At 50.1% G+C, this 19,237-nt stretch overlaps 1 protein-coding gene across 2 annotated transcripts in view; it reads left to right on the forward strand.

The window, feature by feature from the left end:
* The window catches only part of INSR (insulin receptor), a 139,762-nt gene that overhangs the window by 71,525 nt on the left and 49,000 nt on the right, over positions 1–19,237 (forward strand). For both annotated transcript variants that reach the window (XM_030299196.1, XM_030299201.1), the window contains exon 3: positions 13,298–13,619. In XM_030299196.1, the coding sequence (XP_030155056.1) occupies positions 13,298–13,619 (322 nt within the window). The remainder of the gene's footprint in view (positions 1–13,297; positions 13,620–19,237) is intronic.

Below are 19,237 nucleotides of genomic sequence, written 5' to 3' on the forward strand. Positions count from 1 at the left end.
CCTCCCCTGCTTGTACTCTGTCTCTCTCTCTTTCAAAGATAAATAAACATTTTAAAAAATCATAGAAGGCAGTGGAGCGGATACAGAGACCAGTGCAGGGCTGTAAGTGATCACGCAGAGAAATCACAAAAATGAGACGATGAATAATAGAACAAATCTATATGGGAAGAAGGAAATAATAAATTAACAGGGACTAACTGATTTAGGAAACAAATAGAATGGACAAACCCAAGAACTGGGTCTTTGAGAGCTGCAGTGCCCAGTAAGGTAGCAACTAGCCTCATGAGTATTGCTTCTCAGTCACGTTAGCCAGATTTCCAGCTCTCAGTGGCTACGTGTAGCTTGTGAATTTGGACAGCACAGATACAGAACTTTTCTATCAATGTAGAAAGTTTATAGGACAGTGCTGCTTTCCAAAGAATTTATAAAGTAATGTAAGAAAAAAATTGGGGGAGGGGGAAGAGCAAACATTGTACATAAAATTAAGAATGAAAATAGAAATTTAATTTAAAACCCACTAAAAATTAGGTCTGGTAATACGTTTGGAAATATTATTGAAATAACTTTACTTAGTGTTTTAAGTGCTTATTTTATTTAGATTGATCCGTACACTGTGAAGAACCGAAGGCTGTGAATTTGCCCCAAGAGCAGCAGTGCCTGCATCTCATAAGCTGTGCCATTACTATTGTTAATTTCTAAGTAGCCTGTAAAGTTTACCTTGGTCCAAGAAGCAGAAAACATGAGTAGGTAGAAACAACTTTTAAAAAGTTAACTTTTACAGTAACTGCCTAACACATGTATGTATTACATACACAAATGAAGAAAACTTTAAAAATTGTCCACAACAAACAAATAGGCGTCCTTGCACTTTGCAAGAGTGGTTTGTAGGATCAGACTGGGGTGGGCTGAGGAGGGACTTAGCAAACACAAAGACAATCAATTGAGTGCAGAAACCTTGATGTTCTAGACTCCACACCTCAAACCCAGGCCAGGCAAGTCTGAGCACCCAGCTTCATTGTTTGTCATTTGTCTTGTGAGTCGTGTCCAGCTGCCCAAGGTGAAAACTTGGGACCCAGCTGGGAGATAAGTCCTCAAGGCTCCACCTCCCTGGTGGTTTCAGAAGCCAGCCTCTTCCTTCCTGTCTCCTCTGCCCTTGCCTTCCTCAGCTGTCCACCAGAGAGCTAGAAAATTGCCCCACACATGGATCTGATGGTGTCTTTTCTGGTTGAAGCCCTTCTTTGGCTCCTCCTGAGGTGCATAGTCCAAGCCTCTCCGCTCCCTAACCTTCCTGTCTGCCCTGACCTCCCATGCCTCTTCACCTGTACTTTGCCCTTCATCAACTCTGAACTGTTTATAGTTCCCTAAAGGCAGCTCTGATGATTCATGCATTTGCACATACTGTACCTCTCCTGATGGGATAAAGCCAGTATCCCACTTGCTCTCCCATCTTTTTTTCCCCCCCTGTGAGCTTTACTGTGCACCTACTGTGTATATTGCTCTGGGATGCAGTAATAAGACAGGCAAGGTCCTTCCTTTCACAGGGCTCACCTGTCTCTTGTGCATGTTGGGAAAGAAGAAACCGTGTCTGCATTCATTTCTGCATACCAGTGCCTAGAAGGGGCCAGGTCTGGGTGGGCTAGGGTGGGGAACAGGTGAATAAAACCCACAGTGGAACTCCGTGATGCCATACCCAGTCCCATTCTCCTTGGGAGACCCGGGTTCGAGTTTTGATCCTGCTGCCTGCTAGCTGAGTTGGCATTAGCAAAGCAGCTTTTCTGTGCCTCAAAAGGAGATGTGGGTTGAACGTTGTTTTCTGCAAACGGAATACATACACATTTTAAAGTGTATTCTTGGTCCGGTGTGGTTAGAGAAAACGCCCATTCATTGCCTCGGTTTACCGGAATTGGAAATACACATTGAACACACAGGTCTGACGTCTTCAAACTACAGGGAACACTGGCTAGAGGGTACCCCCAAGATAGCCTGTAGATTTTCTTAAAAGTGTAACTTATGAGTATGGTCCTTGGTCTTCTGGGTGAGTGGTGGGTGGAAATATCGGGGGTAGGGTCGGAGAGAGCACAGTCCCTGTTGTGTGGGCTCTGCCCTTGCCACTACCCCTGGCCTCCGACTTCGGGCATTTTGCTGTGTGACCCTGGAGAACCGCTGCCCTCCTCTGGGCCCCTCCCGAGGGAGGCCCGCGGCCAGGGCGCCCCTCGGCCATCCCAGGCGGTGCCACGCGGTGACCCGATCTCCTCCCGGGCACACGCCCAGCTCGCGCGCAGCCCAAGACGCGCAGTCGTGCTTGGGGCCGCCCGCACACTCGGTTTCATCCTTTCTTTAACTTCTTCCGAAGTTCCATTCTTTGCAGGCCCGCCCTGCAGGGTCTGCATCCTCGAGAGGACCCCCCCCCCCTCCACCGCTGCCTCCCAAGACACACACCCTCCCCGGGGCCCCCGGCGCGGACCGCCTAACGGCGGTCACAGCCGCGAGCACCAGTCCGCAGACCGAGCCCCGCGCGCCCGGGGGCGGGGCCAGAACTCCGGCAGCACGCCCGTTTATTGGCTGAGTGCGAGGGCGGCGCTGCGGCCGCCGCCACTGCCCGGCCCGGAGTCCACGGAACGGAACGCGCCTCGGGCTTTGTACTGCGCGGCTGCCGCTGGCTCGAGGGGGCGGGGCCCGCCCTTGGACCGCCTGTCCGTTAGGAACTACACACACGCAGATACCTGCAACCGACCAATCCTGAGGCTGCCTTCACGGGGAGCCACCGCCCCCCCTTCCCCAGGCCCACCCCCTTCCTGGCCTGAGTGCGACGCCGTATGTCTCCGAAGAGCCTCGCAAGTCAATAACACACGCATCTGGAAAGCGAATCGGTTCGCGCGCGCGTGGGGGCGGCATTGTTAGGGAAAGAAAAGGGAGCGTCCCTGGTTCAAGGACACGCGTCCTTGCGGCGTCGCTTCTCGTGGGTCGCGGACTCGAAAGGGTGTCTGCTGACCCTCCCTGGCCCCACCCTCCACCCCCCACCCCCGCCGCCAGCTGTCAGAAGGTCGCCCCAGGCCCTCACCCCACCGTTAGATCATCCTCTGGATTTCGGCGGGAGGGATTTCCCGGGGTGGGGGTGTGCCCGCGCCCCGGGGGGCTCGGGGATCCGGGCCCGGTGTGGGGGAGAAGGGCTGCGAAACCGAGTAAATGACTCTGCAGAGTTTATAAAATTCACACTTGCAAAGAGCCGCGGGGCCCTGCGGGGAATGTGTCTGCAGGCCCATGACGCAACTGTTCCGTTTGGAAATTTCTGGAAAGCAGCAATTTCGGGGATAATAAATCTTGAAAAAAATTTTTTTTAACTACAGGCTTTGGAGAGAAATGTAACAAAATGTTATTAACATATGTCGTGCTATGGAAACATACCTTTGGCTTTCTTTTGCTTTTTACCATATAGCTTCTTAATGAAGAAAACCCAAACCGATTTGAACTTTAAAAGGCAAAGAGAAAAAGAAGGTGGCTGTATTTTTCTAAGCCTGTCGCTGCGCTAGTCTTTCTCACTCTTCCAGGGTTTAAATGTCACTTTGTTGTTGTTTTTTTTTTTTAACCTTTTTGTTTTGATGTAGCTTTTAAGTTTACAGATGGCATGCAAGGATTGTATTCAGATTCATTAGTTACGTTCTCACAGTATTTTATCTCTAAAGCATTTATGTACAAACCTTATGCACATTTTTTTCTTTTTCCTAAACCATTTGGGACGATTGTAGGCATACTGCCCCTTTACCCTTAATTCTTAAACCTACACAGCAGCAGTACAATGATAAGAATCAGAAAATCAACACTGAGGCAGTATTTTAATCCACAGCCTCGTGTATAAACCTCGTCTCTTGTGCCAGCGTTGTCCTCCTCATCAATACTATTTTTTTCCTGGCCCGGTTTCAGATTTATGACCACACTTCTTATTTAGTCGCTTTGACTGTTGATTTTGTAATAACACAAAAACGATCTTAACCTTCTTAAAAGCTCTCAGTGATACCTGGCAGCTCTACATAGTTCTGCTGGAACTATTGAGGATAGAATTATATAATTGATCAATAACATTTATTAATTGTCTACCAGAGACTTTTTAAAACTGTGTGTTCAAATAGATGTCAGGGTAGTACACATACATACAGTGAAAAAAAAAAATCAAATTTGTTGGTAGGTAAGGATGTTACTATCTACCCTCCAAGCTCATTTCTCTCCCTCCCAGAGGGACATATGTTGCATTTGTCCTTTTCTCTCCCCCTCCCTGTTTATTTTTAATTTAATTTAATTTTTTATTACAGAGAGAGAGAGAGAGTGGGAGAGGGGCAGAGGGAGAGAGAGAGAATCTTAAGCAGGTTCCACGCTCAGCACACAGCCTGACACAGGGCTCGATCCCGTGACCCTGGGATCATGACCTGAGCCGAAATCAAGAGTCAGATGCTCAACCAACTGAGCCACCCAGGCGCCCCATTCCTTCCCACCCCCCATTTAAAGGTATAATTTATATACAGCAGAATCCACTCTTTTTTGGTATAAAGTTGTGCGGATTCTGACCACCATCACAGTCAAGATACGGAATGGTTCCTCATCCCCCCAAATTCCCCTGGGCCCCTTTCCATTGCTTCCTCGGTTTCAGCCCCTGGTGACCACTGATGTGTCCACAGTCCCTGGATATCCTGTGAAAGGAATCCATTCGTGTATAGCACCTGAGACTGGCTTCTTACCCTCAATACAGTGCATTTGGAATCCCTCCACGGTGTAGACATCAACACTTCATTCTTTGTTGATTGCTCAGTAGTGTTCATTGTGCGGAGGTATAATGTTTATCCGTTCCCCAGTCAAGGGTTATTTGGGTTGTTTCCAGTTTTGGGTGATTACCAACGCAGCCACTATAAACACCTGAATACAGGTCTTTGTGTGAACATGGGTTGTTTGTTTGTTTCTATTTCACTTGGGTAAACCCCTAGGTTGTGTGGTAAGGATAAGAGTATGTATTTATAAGAAACTACCAGACTGGGGCACCTGGGTGGCTCAGTGGGTTACGCGTCCACATTTGGCTCAGGTCGTGATCTCGTGGTTTGTGAGTTCGAGCCCTGCATTGGGCTCTCTGCTGTCAGTACAGAGCCTGCTTCCGGGCCTCTGCCCCACCCTCTCTCTTACCCTCCCCTGCTGGTTCTCTCTCTTTCTCTCTTTCTCAAAATAAGTAAACTTTAAATACATCACTCTTTAAAACCTTAAAATTCTTTAAAAAAGAAAAGAAGAGGAGAAACTTCTAGACGGTTTAATAAACTAGCTGTCCTGTTTTGCGTCCCCGCCGTGTTTGTGCCTTTCCTTTCTCCACAAATGTGTTACGTTCTTCAGACACTGCTCTGCACCTTGCTTATGTTGCTTATTGCCATCCTGGAAGTGACTCCAACGTCGGAATGCATCGAGCTGCCTTCGCTTTTTATGGTTGCATACTATTCCACTCCTCAATCCACAGACGTGTATTCACGTGGGCTCTTGCTATGGACCTTCAGGTTGTTTCCAGTCCTTTACTGTTATAAACCCAACTGGTAATGTCCTGTAGGGTGTAGACTTCTTGTCCAGGTGTTTGTGTGCACACGTTCTCTCTGGTCTGTGGGGTGATTCCTAGGAGAGGAAATACTGGGTCAAATTATACTTGCCTCCTTTGCTTTGAATCTCCTCCTCCTCCTCCTCCTCTGCTTCTATTTAATTTTTTTAAACGTTTATTTATTCATTCATTTACTTATTTATTTATTCTTTGAGAGAGAGAGCGAGTAAGCATGAACAGGGGAGGGGCAGAGAGAGGGGGAGACCCAGAATCCGAAGAAGGCTCCAAGCTCTGAGCTGTCAGCACAGAGCCCAGTGCAGGGCTTGAACTCATGAACCATAAGACGATGACCTGAGCCAAAGTCGGACGCTCAACCTGACTGAGCCCCCCAGGTGCCCTTGAATCACTTCTTCTTAAGTAAGTTGACATTCTGGTTGTTCTCTCTCTCTACGGGAGGCATCATTTGGTGGGGAGCATTGCACGCTTGAGAGGGTCCGGCCAGAGGGTTCCGACACGGCTGGCTTCTCACTCTGTGGATTTGTTTTGAGGTCCATTATCAATCTTCCTGACAGGGTATAGTGGAAAAACCACCTGAGATAAAGTTTCAGGAAGGTTGTGGCTGCTTTTGCTAGGGTAACTGGAGGCCAGGGGTTTGGGGAACCTTTAGGGAGAAGTGGGAGGGCACAGGGCCAATAACCCAAGGCACCTTGTGGGGCGAAAGGGAGATGGGTGGACAAGGAACTTGTGTGTTTGCAAGACAGGACTGACTGGTGCTGGTCTCTAGGAGGTCTGGGTGGATGTTCCCTACACAGCATGCACCTGTCCTGGGAAAGTGGGCAGACCCCGGACCGCTTGGCGGTTTCTCGAAGAGGCTGCCATTGTCTTTGGCTGTCTTTGGCAGAAAGAGCCCAGGGTGGTGGCCCTCTGAGCCTGGGCAGCTGGGACGGCTGGGGCTCGGCTGGTGTCTACACCAGGTCGAAGTGCCTGGGGAGAGAAAGTCAGCCCCCTCCTCCATCTGGTCGTTTTCCATCTTGCACAACCTGTGGTTTTCATAACTCAGCCTGGGGAGGGGGGCAGGGGCCAGCCCAGTGGCATTTCTATTAAATAAGATGAAAGTACTCGGAAACAGAATGGGAGACACCCAGAGGTGGCTTATCACTATCAAAGCACAGCCTTCAAAAGTTTAACAACACAACTTTTATGTAAAAAGGAAAAAGAAAAAAGGGAAAGAACACCCAGAAACACATTTCTTGTAACCCTTTAGTGAGGGGGGCCCACAGGATGTCAATGCCAAAGCATTTGTGGTCACTGAAATAGGATTGCCCGCTTAGGTTCGGGGCCACTTAAGGTCCCCTGGGGCCACACCATTGTCATCTGTGAGAGGTCATGTCTTCTGTTGGATAAACGTCATTTACAGCGTATCCATCTATGATGTTTTATTTATTTACCTTTTACAATTTTAAAGTTTTTTTTATTTTTACAATTTTTAAATTTTTTTATTTTTGAGAGAAAGAGAGAGACAGAGCGTGAGCGGGGGGAGGGTCAGAGAGAGAGGGAGACACAGAATCTGAAGCAGGCTCCGGGCTCTGAGCCATCAGCCCAGAGCCCGACGCGGGGCTCGAACTCCCGGACCGCGAGATCGTGACCTGAGCCGAAGTCGGATGCTCAACCGACTGAGCCCCCCAGGCGCCCCTGCTGGGTATCCATCTATGAGATGACGTCTGACTCCCCGGAGCCTAGGCCCTGACAGAAATAGTGACACAGTCACAGGTATGTGTCCCTGAGCAGAGGCCAGTAAGCCATCCAGCCCCTTGCCTCCTTCTGTAAATAAAGTTTTATTGGGCATAGCCCGGCCCGTGCTTGCATGACTTCTCTGGGGCCGCTTTGCAGAAAAAGCTGGCCAGCTGTGCCGGAGAATGAGCTGCTTCTCAGGTGGGCTCCAGGGTGAAATTGAAAACCCCAGCCGTCCGCCTCCGGCCTTGTGCGCAAGTGTTGAGTATTTTTTCTTGGCATTGTCTAGGCCGGAAGGCTTATGTGTTTGGGAAGTTTTTGTTGGGCCTTTGCTAATGCTTCTTTTGAACTCAAGGGCTGACCCTTAGACACAGCCCCAGCCCAGGAAATAGAGCCTTTCCTGCCTGTTCTCACATATGCCTTCCCGGAGGGTGGGGTCTTTGTGGGTTCGAGATAATTATTGTCTGCCTTCTATATTGCTTCCTGCCCTTGAGTTTCGGCCCTTGGGTTCCTACAAACAGGTCGTTAGTGATGATAGCGATCATAATAATAGCACCCGTAGTAGCTAATTTGTATCAAACCGATGTGTGGATCGAAGGATTCTGTGCCTTTTGCACATCATCTTGTTGTGAGAAATTAGGCGATTGTTGTCCCCATTTTACAGACAAGAAAACTGAGGCTGTTGCTTTATTTTTTTTTTTTTTTCAACGTTTATTTATTTTTGGGACAGAGAGAGACAGAGCATGAACGGGGGAGGGGCAGAGAGAGAGGGAGACACAGAATCGGAAACAGGCTCCAGGCTCTGAGCCATCAGCCCAGAGCCCGACGCGGGGCTCGAACTCGTGGACCGCGAGATCGTGACCTGGCTGAAGTCGGCCGCTTAACCGACTGCGCCACCCAGGCGCCCCTGAGGCTGTTGCTTTAAAGACATCTTTGTGGTGTGCCTGTGGGGTGGTGGGTGCTGTGTTGCCAAAGTTGAGTGTAGGTCACTTCTTCCCTGGGCCGCACGGACCCTGTGGGTGGCCGTGGTGATTCTTTATTTCTATTTTTTAATTTAAATCCACGTTAGTTAACATATAGTGTAATAATGATTTCAGGAATAGAACCTCGTGATTCATCACTTACATATAACACCCAGTGCTCATCTGAACAAACGCCCTCCTTAATGCCCATCCCCCAGTTAGCTCATCCCCCCACCCAACACCCCCTCCAGCAACCCGCAGTTTGTTCTCTGTATGTAAGAATCTCTTATGGTTTGTCTCCCTCTCTCTTTTTATCCTATTTTTGCTTCCCTTCTCTGACGTTTGTCTGTTTTGTTTCTTTTTTTTTTTTAACGTTTATTCATTTTTGAGACAGAGAGAGACAGAGCATGAATGGGGGAAGGTCAGAGAGAGAGGGAGACACAGAATCCGAAGCAGGCTCCAGGCTCTGAGCTGTCAGCACAGAGCCCGACGCGGGGCTCGAACTCACGGACTGCGAGATCATGACCTGAGCCGAAGTCGGACGCCCAACCGACTGAGCCACCCAGGTGCCCCTCATCTGTTTTGTTTCTTAAGTTCCACATACGAGTGAAATTATGTTTGTCTTTCTCTGATTTATCTCGCTTAGCACATACCCTCTAGTTCCATCCACGTTGTTGCAAATGGCAAGATTTCGTTCTTTTTGATTGCCGAGTAATGCTCCGTTGTGTATATATACCACATCTTCTTTATCCATTCATCCATCGATGGCCATTTGGGCTCTTTCCATACTTTGGCTGTTGCTGATGGTGCTGCTATAAACATGGGGTGCATGTGTCCCTTCAAAACAGCACACCTGTGTCCCTTGGATAAATGCCTAGTAGTGCAATTGCTGGGTCGTAGGGTAGTTCTCTTTTTAACTTTTTGAGGAACCTCCATACTGTTTTCCAGAGTGGCTGCACCAGTTTGCATTCCCACATGGTGATTCTTTAGACCCAGGAATATCAGATTCAGAGCCTAAAGATCAAGGTTTAGCTTTGGCTCTGCTCCTTCTCAAAAGGGCCTGTCTTCTTGCCTCTGTGAAATGGAGATAATGAGAGGGGGACCTGGGTGGCTCAGTCAGTTAAGCGTCTGACTCTTGGTTTCAGCTCAGGGCATGATCTCACAGTTTGTGAGTTCGAGTCCCGCATCGGGCTCTGTGCCAATAGCACGGAGCCTGCCTGGGATTCTCTCTCTCCCTCTCTCTGCCCCTCCCCTGCTTGCTCTCTCTCTCACTTTCAAAATAAACAAAAAAACAGTAAAAAAAAAAAAAAAAAAAAAAAAAAAGAAATGGAGATAATAGCACTTACCCTGTGTCCCTGCTTTATTAGAATTAAGTGAGGGGCGCCTGGGTGGCTCAGTCGGTTGAGCGTCCGACTTCAGCTCAGGTCACGATCTCGCGGTCCGTGAGTTCGAGCCCCGCGTCAGGCTCTGGGCTGATGGCTCAGAGCCTGGAGCCTGTTTCCAATTCTGTGTCTCCCTCTCTCTCTGCCCCTCCCCCGTTCATGCTCTGTCTCTCTCTGTCTCAAAAATAAATTAAAAAAAAAAAAAAAGAATTAAGTGAGATTCTAATGGGTGATATGTAATCCCTAAAAAAAAACCTACACAGACATTCCCCCATCGCCCCACTTTGCTCCTATTAGAGCTTCTTAGTTCTTTTTGGGTCCATGACGCAAAAAATCCGAATATGCACCCATGCATCGATGCTCCGATTTTTGCGTGTAAATTTTCACCATTTGTGGGGCACCTGCAGGAGGGGATGGGTCTTAGATGCCCTCTTGAGCCAGTGGCTAAAAGTTGGGTGCTTGGAACTGCTCCAAAGCTGTCGCTTTTGCCTCCTCTCTGGCTTGTCGGAGATGTGTCTGCTGAACTGCAGGTGCGAGCCTCGTTCGGAGTGAGTGTCGTGGCAGCCGGTGTAGCGGGTGGAGACATGGCCTGTCTCTAGCCTTCCCTCTAGACTCACAGTCAGCAAGCGGCCAGGATCGTTTCTGAGAGCGAGAAATACTACAAGAAAAATGTCATCACATAAGGTGCTGGCACACGGTTGGGCAGGGGGGGAGTGACTTCCAGCGGGAAGGTCGGAGAAGGTCTTTCAAGAGTCCTGGGGCGGGGAGGACGGGAAGGAGTCAGTCACGGGAGGATCACAGCCAGGGTGCTTCAGCCAGTCGTGACAGCAGATGCAAAGGTCCTCGGGCAGGACCGAGCAGGGGTGGCGGGGTGGATGAAGCAGGGGGTGGGGGCGTTGGGTGGGGGAAGAGAGGAGATTCAAGTGGCTGCTGTCTGGGCCCCGGGGGAAGGACTCTGAGAGGCCAGTGCAGGCTAGACCTCTCAGCCTTGGTGAGGAGTTCACTTTCATTCTCAAAGCCTGTGCTGTCTGGTGCACGACCCATTGGCTACTGTGGCTGGTAAAATTAAGAGCGAGAATGAACAATGAAAAGTTTAGTCCCCCAGTGGCACTTGGAACCCCTGTGCCTTCTTGGTGGGACAGTAAAATGGTGCGGCTGCTGTGGAAACCAGTACGGCGATTCCTCAAGAAATTCCAGACAGAATTACCGTGTGATTCAGTGACTCTGCTTCTGGGTATATGCATAAGAGAATTGAAGGCTGAGGCTTGAAGAGACGTTTGGGTAGCTGTGATCTTAACAGCAGTATTTACGATGCCCCACAGGTGGAAACATCCCCAGTCAGTGCCGACTGATGGATGAGGGAATCAAGAAAATGGTATATACACACAACAGAATGCTTTTCACCCTTAAGAAGGAAGGAAATTCTGACAGTTGCTACAACATGGATGAGTCTTGAAGACAGTATGCGCAGTGGAAGAAGCCAGTCACAAAAAAGCCAGTCCTATGATTCCACTTGCAGGATTCCTGCCCACAGAGATGGAGAGTAGATGGTGGGAGCTGGGGGTGGGGAAGGAGGTGGGGAGGCAGTGTTTCATGGGGACAGAGTCTCAGTTTGGGGAAGGTGAGAAAGTTCTGGAGACAGGTGGTAGGAGTGGTTGCATGACAGTGTGAATATACCTGGTGCCTCTGAGCCGTGCCCTTAAAAATGGTTTTAAGATGGTCAGGGCGCCTGGGTGGCTCAGTCCGTTAAGCATCTGACTTCGGCTCAGGTCACGATCTCGTGATTCGTGAGTCTGAGCCCTGTGTCAGGCTCTGTGCTGACAGCCCAGAGCCTGGAGCCTGCTTCGGATTCCGCGTCTCCCTCTCTGCCTCTCCCCAGCTTGCGTGCACTCTCTCTCTCTCTCTCAAAAATAAGCAAACGTGACAAAAATGGTTAAGATGGTCAGTTTTATGCTATGTGTACTTTGCCACGATTAAAAATAAAATCGGTTCCTCATTGCACTAACCGCACACGACAGCCACAGGGAAGAGGTAGCTACTGTGTTGGGCAGTGCAGCCTGAGAACATTACTGTCCTCGTAGGAAGTTCCAGCCGACGGTGCTGCCCCTGTGTGAACGCGGCTTCCGGGGCCACTTCTGTTTCCCAGGGCGAGTCGTTGGGGTCCCGCGGGGCCGTGAAGTGGCTGCAACAAGTCTGAGGGTTGGGGGGAGGGGGTCAGGAACACTCCCCAGAGTCCAAACCTTGTCTCAGGCCACACGGAGTGCGTGAGCCAAACAGGCTGTGCCGGGGGGGGGGGGGGGTCTGTCCAGCCTCAGGGAAGCCGCCTGTCCGAGGACAGATCTGCCGGCAGCCTGGGAAAGGAGGGACTGAAATCAAGGGGTGATTAGGAAGCGACGTGTGGCGAGACGTGGGGAGAGAACGGATAGGTGATGAGCCGCTGTGGGAAGCCAGGGCAGAGTCCAGCCTTTGGTGGACAAGCTCACTTGCGTGGGACAAGAAACTGCCCCAGCCACAAAATCTATGCAAGCCTCTGACCTCCCCATCTGCAGGGCCTTCCCCTTTCTTCCTGTTCATTATCTCCTTCATTTGCAACCGAAACGTCCCCCTCCCCTTACCTCCAGCCAGGAGCTCGGTACCTTCTACCTTCGCAGGTAGCCACTTGTGTGTTTAGGTAACTCATCTGCCTCTGCCGTTAGACCTCGCGCTCCGGCAGGTGGGTCTGCGGCCACCTTGTCCCTTGGCTGCGGTATCTAGATCGGGGCGGTCAGATGGCCTTTGAAGCGATAAATGACCGCTGGCCCGTTAGCTTCACCTTCTCGTACCTTGGTTTCCCCGTTTGTAACGTGGAGAAAATGGGCACAATGATATATCTGGTTATATGGCGGTATTAAAGCCTCATGCCGGAGCCGGCTGGCCAGAACCCGATGATCACGTTTTCAGGAGATGTGTGCCCTGGTTATTGAGGAAGCGGTGATCAAAACGTGCATGATGCAGACTTAACAAATTACGTTAAAAACAAAGGTAATGGATCCTCACCACTTCCTATGATCTCACTACATTTTTCTGTTCCTTGTGCCCTTGAGGTTATTTGCTGCTGTTACCGCTCTATGGCGGATACGCTGTTTAATGCTCTGCTACAGTGTGTATCTGTTTTTTAAGTTTCTTTATCCCGAGAGAGAGCGCCTGTGAAGGGGGAGGGGACAGAGAGAGAGAATCCCAAGCAGGCTCCGCACTGACGGTGCGGAGCCCGACGCGGGGCTGGAACTCACAAACCCGTGAGATCGTAACCGGAGCTGAGATCAGGAGTCGGATGCTTAACCGACTGAGCCACCCAGGCACCCTGATAGTTAGTACCGTCTCTTACTGGTTCCATGTGCAACAGTATCTCTCGTACCTTAAAATGGAGCAAGGCGGGGGTGTTTACACCGTGGAAATTTGCAGAGGCTGCAGGTGGGAACCTCTCTGCCTTCCTCCCCGGAGCGGTCTTAAATGTTTACGAGCACGCCGCAGGTTTGGGGGACTGGTGTCGAGCAAGCACGGTGGACCTGAGACTCTCGCTGTTATTATTTTGTTTGGCTTCCCCCTCCCTCCTCCAGACTCTCTGTCTGTGCACACGGCACCCGGGCGAAGCTGTTGACCAGCTGTTTTTCCTCTCCCTCCAGTTTGTCCGACCATCTGCAAGTCGCACGGCTGCACGGCCGACGGCCTCTGCTGCCACAGCGAGTGTTTGGGCAACTGCTCCGAGCCCGACGACCCCACCAAGTGCGTGGCCTGTCGCAACTTCTACCTGGACGGCAGGTGCGTGGAGACCTGCCCGCCCCCCTACTACCACTTCCAAGACTGGCGCTGCGTGAACTTCAGCTTCTGCCGGGACCTGCACAATAAATGCAAGAACTCCCGGAGACAGGGTTGCCACCAGTATGTCATTCACAACAACAGGTGCATCCCTGAGTGCCCCTCGGGGTACACGATGAATTCCAGCAAGTGAGTCCTGGGCGCGGGTTCCGGGGAGGGGGAGGCGAAGAGGGGAGGCCACGTGCGGTTAGCACTGTGTGAGAAACACGAGTTCACGGGCTATGAGTGAGGGGGCGGCTGGCGACTGGCTCACATATATACATATGTACACACACACACACACACACACACACACGCTTGGATCTATGCCAGTTCTGCCTCCTGTTTTTGTTCCTGGCCTTTGGAACAGGAATCGACAAACCTTCTATAAAGGACTGGAGAGCAAACGTTTTTCAGTGTCTTACCCACCATTAAAATTTTTTTCTAATTTTAATTTCATTTTAATTTTAAATTAAAAAAATTTTTTTTAAGTTGGGGTGTCTGGGTGGCTCAGTCTGTTAAGCGTCCGACTTCTGCTCAGGTCATGATCTCACGGTTTGTGGGTTCGAGCCCCGCGTCGGGCTCTGTGCTGACAGCTCAGAGCCCGGAGCCTGCTTTGGATTCTGTGTCTCCCTCTCTCTCTGCCCCTCCCCTGCTCAGGCTCTGTCTCTCTCTCTCAAAAATAAAGGAACATTAAATTTTTGTTCAAGTTTATTCATTTTGAGAGAGAGAGAGACACACACAGAGTATGAGTGGGGGGCGGGGGCAGAGAGCGAGGGAGAGAGAGAGTCCCAAGCAGGATCCGAACTGTCAGTGCAGAGCCTGATGTGGGACTGGATCTCACGAACCATGAGATCATGACCTGAGCTGAAACGAAGAGTCAAACACTTAACTGACTGAGCCACCCAGGTACCCCCTTCTTACCCACCCTGTTAACGGTTTTCTGGGCTTAGCTTTGGTAATAGAAGACATAAAGACAGAGGTCCTTGGGTTCCCCTAGAGTCCTTCCCACAGACAGGACTGTCCCAAATGATGTAGCTGCCCAGATGTTACAACCAAGAACAGAGCTGAGGTTTTTATGTTTTCCCCAACTGGAGCCAGACGGCATGCTGAGATTAGCCTGGAGCACAAGGAGGAGAGAGACTCTGTTCTAGACTGTTCCCAGGGCTTTGTTACGTTTTGAAGGACAGTGCCATGAAACCATTTCCTACTGTTTGGGTGAGAAATAGGGTTTTCTCTTTTCAGAGGTGAGTCAGATTTCCTATACACATTGCAGACTTTTTGTTCATGATGTTAGATTTTTAGATGAGCTATTTCAGTGTCTCAGGGCCATAACCAAGTTTAAAAAATCTGTTTCCTGGTTTTTGTGTTGAGGTTGGGACCCCCCCCCCCCGCCCCCCGCAAAACAACAAAAAAACAAATCAGAAACAGACGCACGTCCAGGGACCTTGAGCTGATCTGCTTACGTAAAAAATCTTCCTCTTCAGGCTTGAGAATTAGCCAAGCAAGCGTGTTCTGGTGGGAAATTTTATTTCCCCGGGTGGAGTGGGTGGGAAGGAAAACACTCTTTATTTCAGTTCTTATGAGCCTCTCTTTGAGTGTTTGTGAAACCTGCAAGTACAAAATGTTTTGTTTTACTTGTTTTTGATAGAACCTATCAAGTGGCTTTGTTGACCAAAAATAGGCTTCTATAAATCAACTTTGCACGCCAGACAGGGTTTTTTTTTTTTTTTTTTTTTTTTTTTTTTCCTGGCCAGTTTATCAGTCAGGTTGGGAAAATGACCATAGTCCTTTTGATTCATTTCTGTTTTTTGTGTTTTTCCCATGTTTGAAATACAGCATGGATATTAACATCTTCCGGTGAGATGTTTGTTTCGGAGACGTTGGCTTTAAATAAAAGGTCTTTTGTTTTGTTTTTCCCTGACCGTAACTGAGACCTGAGACATAGACGAGACTTCTTTGTTGTGCTTGCTGATGGCCCAGTGGCCCCCCCTAGAACCAAAGCCCCAAGGAACCGGCAGCCTGCCCTGTGATGTCTGGGTCCTTTACCAAGGGGAAGAGGGCAGAGGGGACAATGCCAATTGTGACTTGTCATAGCAATATTTTACTTTGTTGGCTTCAAAAAAAAAATCAATAGCTTTCCGTCTGAAGTTTTTATTATTATTATTTTTAACGTTTATTTATTATTGAGAGACAGAGAGACAGTGCATGAGCATGGGAGGGGCAGAGAGAGGGGGAGACACAGAATCTGAAGCAGGTCCCAGGCCCTGAGCTGTCAGCACAGAGCCCGATGCGGGGCTCGAACTCACGGACCGCGAGATCACTGCCTGAGCCGAAGTCGGACGCCCAACCGACTGAGCCACCCAGGTGCCCCTAGTGCTTTTATTTCTAATGTGGTTTGATATCAAATAAGGCCAGATATAGATTCTTCCATTCTTGTGGTTTATCTGGGAAATGGTTTTTGGTATTTTCAGAACTGAGGTCTGGGAACCTACATGATTCCTTAAAAAGCGTCACTATCTACGGTCACTTTGAAGTCCATGGTGCGAGCACCTGGGTGCTCTTTCCTGGGATGAGGAGAGTGAATATTTGGGATGAATATTAAGAGTGCAGTGGGTGTGGGGCATCCCTGTTCCCTCCCCCTAGAATACTCTGCCCCTTGATCTTTTGCATGGCTCACTTCTCCTCGTCGAGGTCCCAGCCTAAAAGTCACTTCCTCTGAGAACCCTCCCCTACTTGATGGCCCTGTCTGAATTAGCATCTGACTACTCCTGGGCACATCACACAACCGTCACTCTTTTCACAGCATTTACCACTAATTGATGTTTTAATTGCCAGTATGTTCATTTTACCCCACCTGACTATAATGTTTCACAAGTGTATCGGTTGGCTCCTGCCGTGTAACAAACCGGCCAGCACTTAGTGATGTAAAACAGCACTCATTTCTGATTTTTAATGATTTTTGTGGGTTGACTGGTGGTTTGTCTGGCCTGGGCTGAGCCAGCCATGACGGATGGTATCCGATAGCCTCTCATATCTTAGATGGGCAGTCAGGGCCTCTGTCTCCACGTGGTTTCTCAGCCAAGTAGCCAAGAAGGGCCTGGCCCCAATGTGCAAGTACTTTTCAAGCCTCTGCTTGCATTACATCTGTTACTGTCCCATTGGCCAAAGCAGGTCACAGGGCCAAGCCCAGATTCAGTGAATGGGGAAATCGACACCGCTTCTTGGTGGGACGGGCAAACAACCTGTGGCCACTTGTAATCTCCCACAGGCAAAGTAGATCATGTGTTTTGTTCACTCCTGTGCGCCTGCAGCTTAGAACAGGCATTGGCAAGGGGCCAGATAGTAAATATTTTCAGTTCTGAGGGCCATATGGTCTCTTTGCAGCTACACAACTCAGCCCCTATAGCGTGAGAACAGCCTTAGATGATACACAGACCCGTGGGTGAGGCTGTGCTCCAACATAATGCTATTTACCATGACAGGTGGCCTGCTGGATTTGGCCCGCAGGCCGCAGTTTGCCGTCCTCTGGCTTAGAGTATCACCTGTCACATAATAGGTGCTCTGTGAATATTTGCAGAATCAACAAAAGAGCCCAAACATTTGGTCACTATTCCATTTCTGCCCCAGCTGTTCTGATATCACCTGGGAGTCTGTGATACAATTCTGACACTGACCACCTGGCGTGAACATTGGGCCCCGTCCTCCACGAGACTGCCGTCGCTCCAGATATCAGCCACACTTTTGGGGTACCCAGGCCACCCATAGTTCTGATCGGCTGGCTATGAACTTGGGGGTTCTCACGTAGCCTAATTCAGGTTCAATAATCTGCTGCAACAAGTCACAGTATTAAAAAAAAAAAAAAAAGCCATACTGTTCTGTCAGTCCTGAGCCTGTTGAGGGTAGTGCCCTTGGTTAGGAATGCCTGCAGGGCTCACCCAGGCTGTGGTGAGCTCCAGACGCGTCCCCACCAGGGCTGGGCCGGCCCTTGTGGTTCTTATTATGATCACAGGACACACTTCAGCAAAGACTCTCTGAGAACTTTTTTTTTTTTAATGTTTATTTATTTTTGAGAGAGAGAGAAAGAGAGAGTGTGTAAGCAGAGGAGGGAGAGAGAGAGAGAGGAGACACAGAATCCGAAGCAGGCTCCAGGCTCTGAGCCATCAGCACAGAGCCCAGCGCCAGGCTCCAACCCACGAACCACGAGATCACGACCTGAGCCGAAGTCGGACGCTCAACCCACTGAGCTCCTCAGGCACCCCAGGACTATCTGAGAACTTTGAGGAACAAGGGTGATGACTCACAAGTCCTGGAGGTTACATGGCACCCTTGCGGGCCACACAGTGAGATCACGGATAGAGAGTGTGGACTGGGGCTCCGCCGTTACTGGGGTCCCGGCCAGGGGGTTTGCGGGTTCACTCGTTGGTATATTTAAAGCTTACGAAGAGGAATTAGGGCAGGAAGGGAGAACTGGGGTCACTCGAGAGGTCAGTTATCTAGGTCGCCCAGGGCTTTCTGACAGAGGGAGCTTCATGAGTGGGGGCATCCGAGTTCCTTATCTGGCTGTGTTGTTTGGAACGTGGGCAGAGGGATGACTTTTGAAATGGATGCCTTGACGGTCAAAGCTTACCGCCCGACACTTACGCTACTCACACTTACAAGGACAGCGTTATTACTAAAGATGCACACGTTGTCAAGGACGGTCCCAGCTCTGCCCTGTGGAATCGGGGACGCAGCCCTCCCAGCGTTCGCTGTCCAGGAAACGTCACTGAGCTGCTGTCCGGAATTTTTCCTGGGGGGGGGGGGCTGTGGGTCTCATCATACAGCTGTGATCAGTTGAATCCTTGTCTGTCTGTCCATGTGATTGAACCCCCATCTTCAGTGGCTGAACGACCCACACATCTAACCCCATCCTTGGTCTTTTTGGTGACCAGCCCCCTTCCTAAAGCCACCTTGGGACCACCTCATTAGCATAACAAAGATGCCCCCACCTCTCAGGACATTCCAAGGGCGCCTGAAGCCAGGACTGGGACGGGACCGGATGTGTTCTTTGTGGCACTATCATCACAGAGGTCTCTCTGAAGAATGAATGTGCCCCGGTGTGTGACTAAGAACACACAATGGCAACACTGATGCTGCTAATAAAAAGTCGCCATCAGAGCAAAGACGCATGGTTCTTGTTTTCCATGTGCCAAGCACTTTAGACAGCTTCTCCTTCTGGGAGGTTCCAGTAAAACCCCCACTGGACTGACTTGGCTGTGTGCCCACTTCTGACCCCCTCCTGGGGGATAGAAGGTAGTGCCCGGCCTGGCCTGGATCTTGCCTGGACCTAAGGGGGCTGTGCCAGCCTAGACCGACCTCAGACCCTGCAGGGGTGGGGCACAGGGGAGGGCTGGTTCCCAAAGGACTCCCAGGGGCTGTGTATTCTATTCGATGACCTGGGCTACAGGCAACCGAGGCAAAGGCTGCCCCCATCACACACGATCCCGTGTGAGGTTGTGTTCTAGATGTGGGCTCGTCAAACCCACACAACAGGAAGCACCCCTTCTTCTTGGGGCGGCAGGAGGGGTCCTCCTCCCACAGGCCCATCAGCTCGGAATAATTCCCATCACCATGGTAACACCCAAGTCCCCCCCTTCAGTGTGATGGGAGACAGGGAGTCCTGTCTCTGCGGGGTAGAACGTGATCCTCCATGGGGTGCAGTGTGGATCCCCACTGATTTGGGGTATGGCAGGGGCCCCATCGTTTTGGGGTAAAAGCGTGAGTCT

This window comes from Lynx canadensis, chromosome A2, assembly GCF_007474595.2.
Source record: "Lynx canadensis isolate LIC74 chromosome A2, mLynCan4.pri.v2, whole genome shotgun sequence".
Classification (NCBI taxonomy): domain Eukaryota; kingdom Metazoa; phylum Chordata; class Mammalia; order Carnivora; family Felidae; genus Lynx; species Lynx canadensis.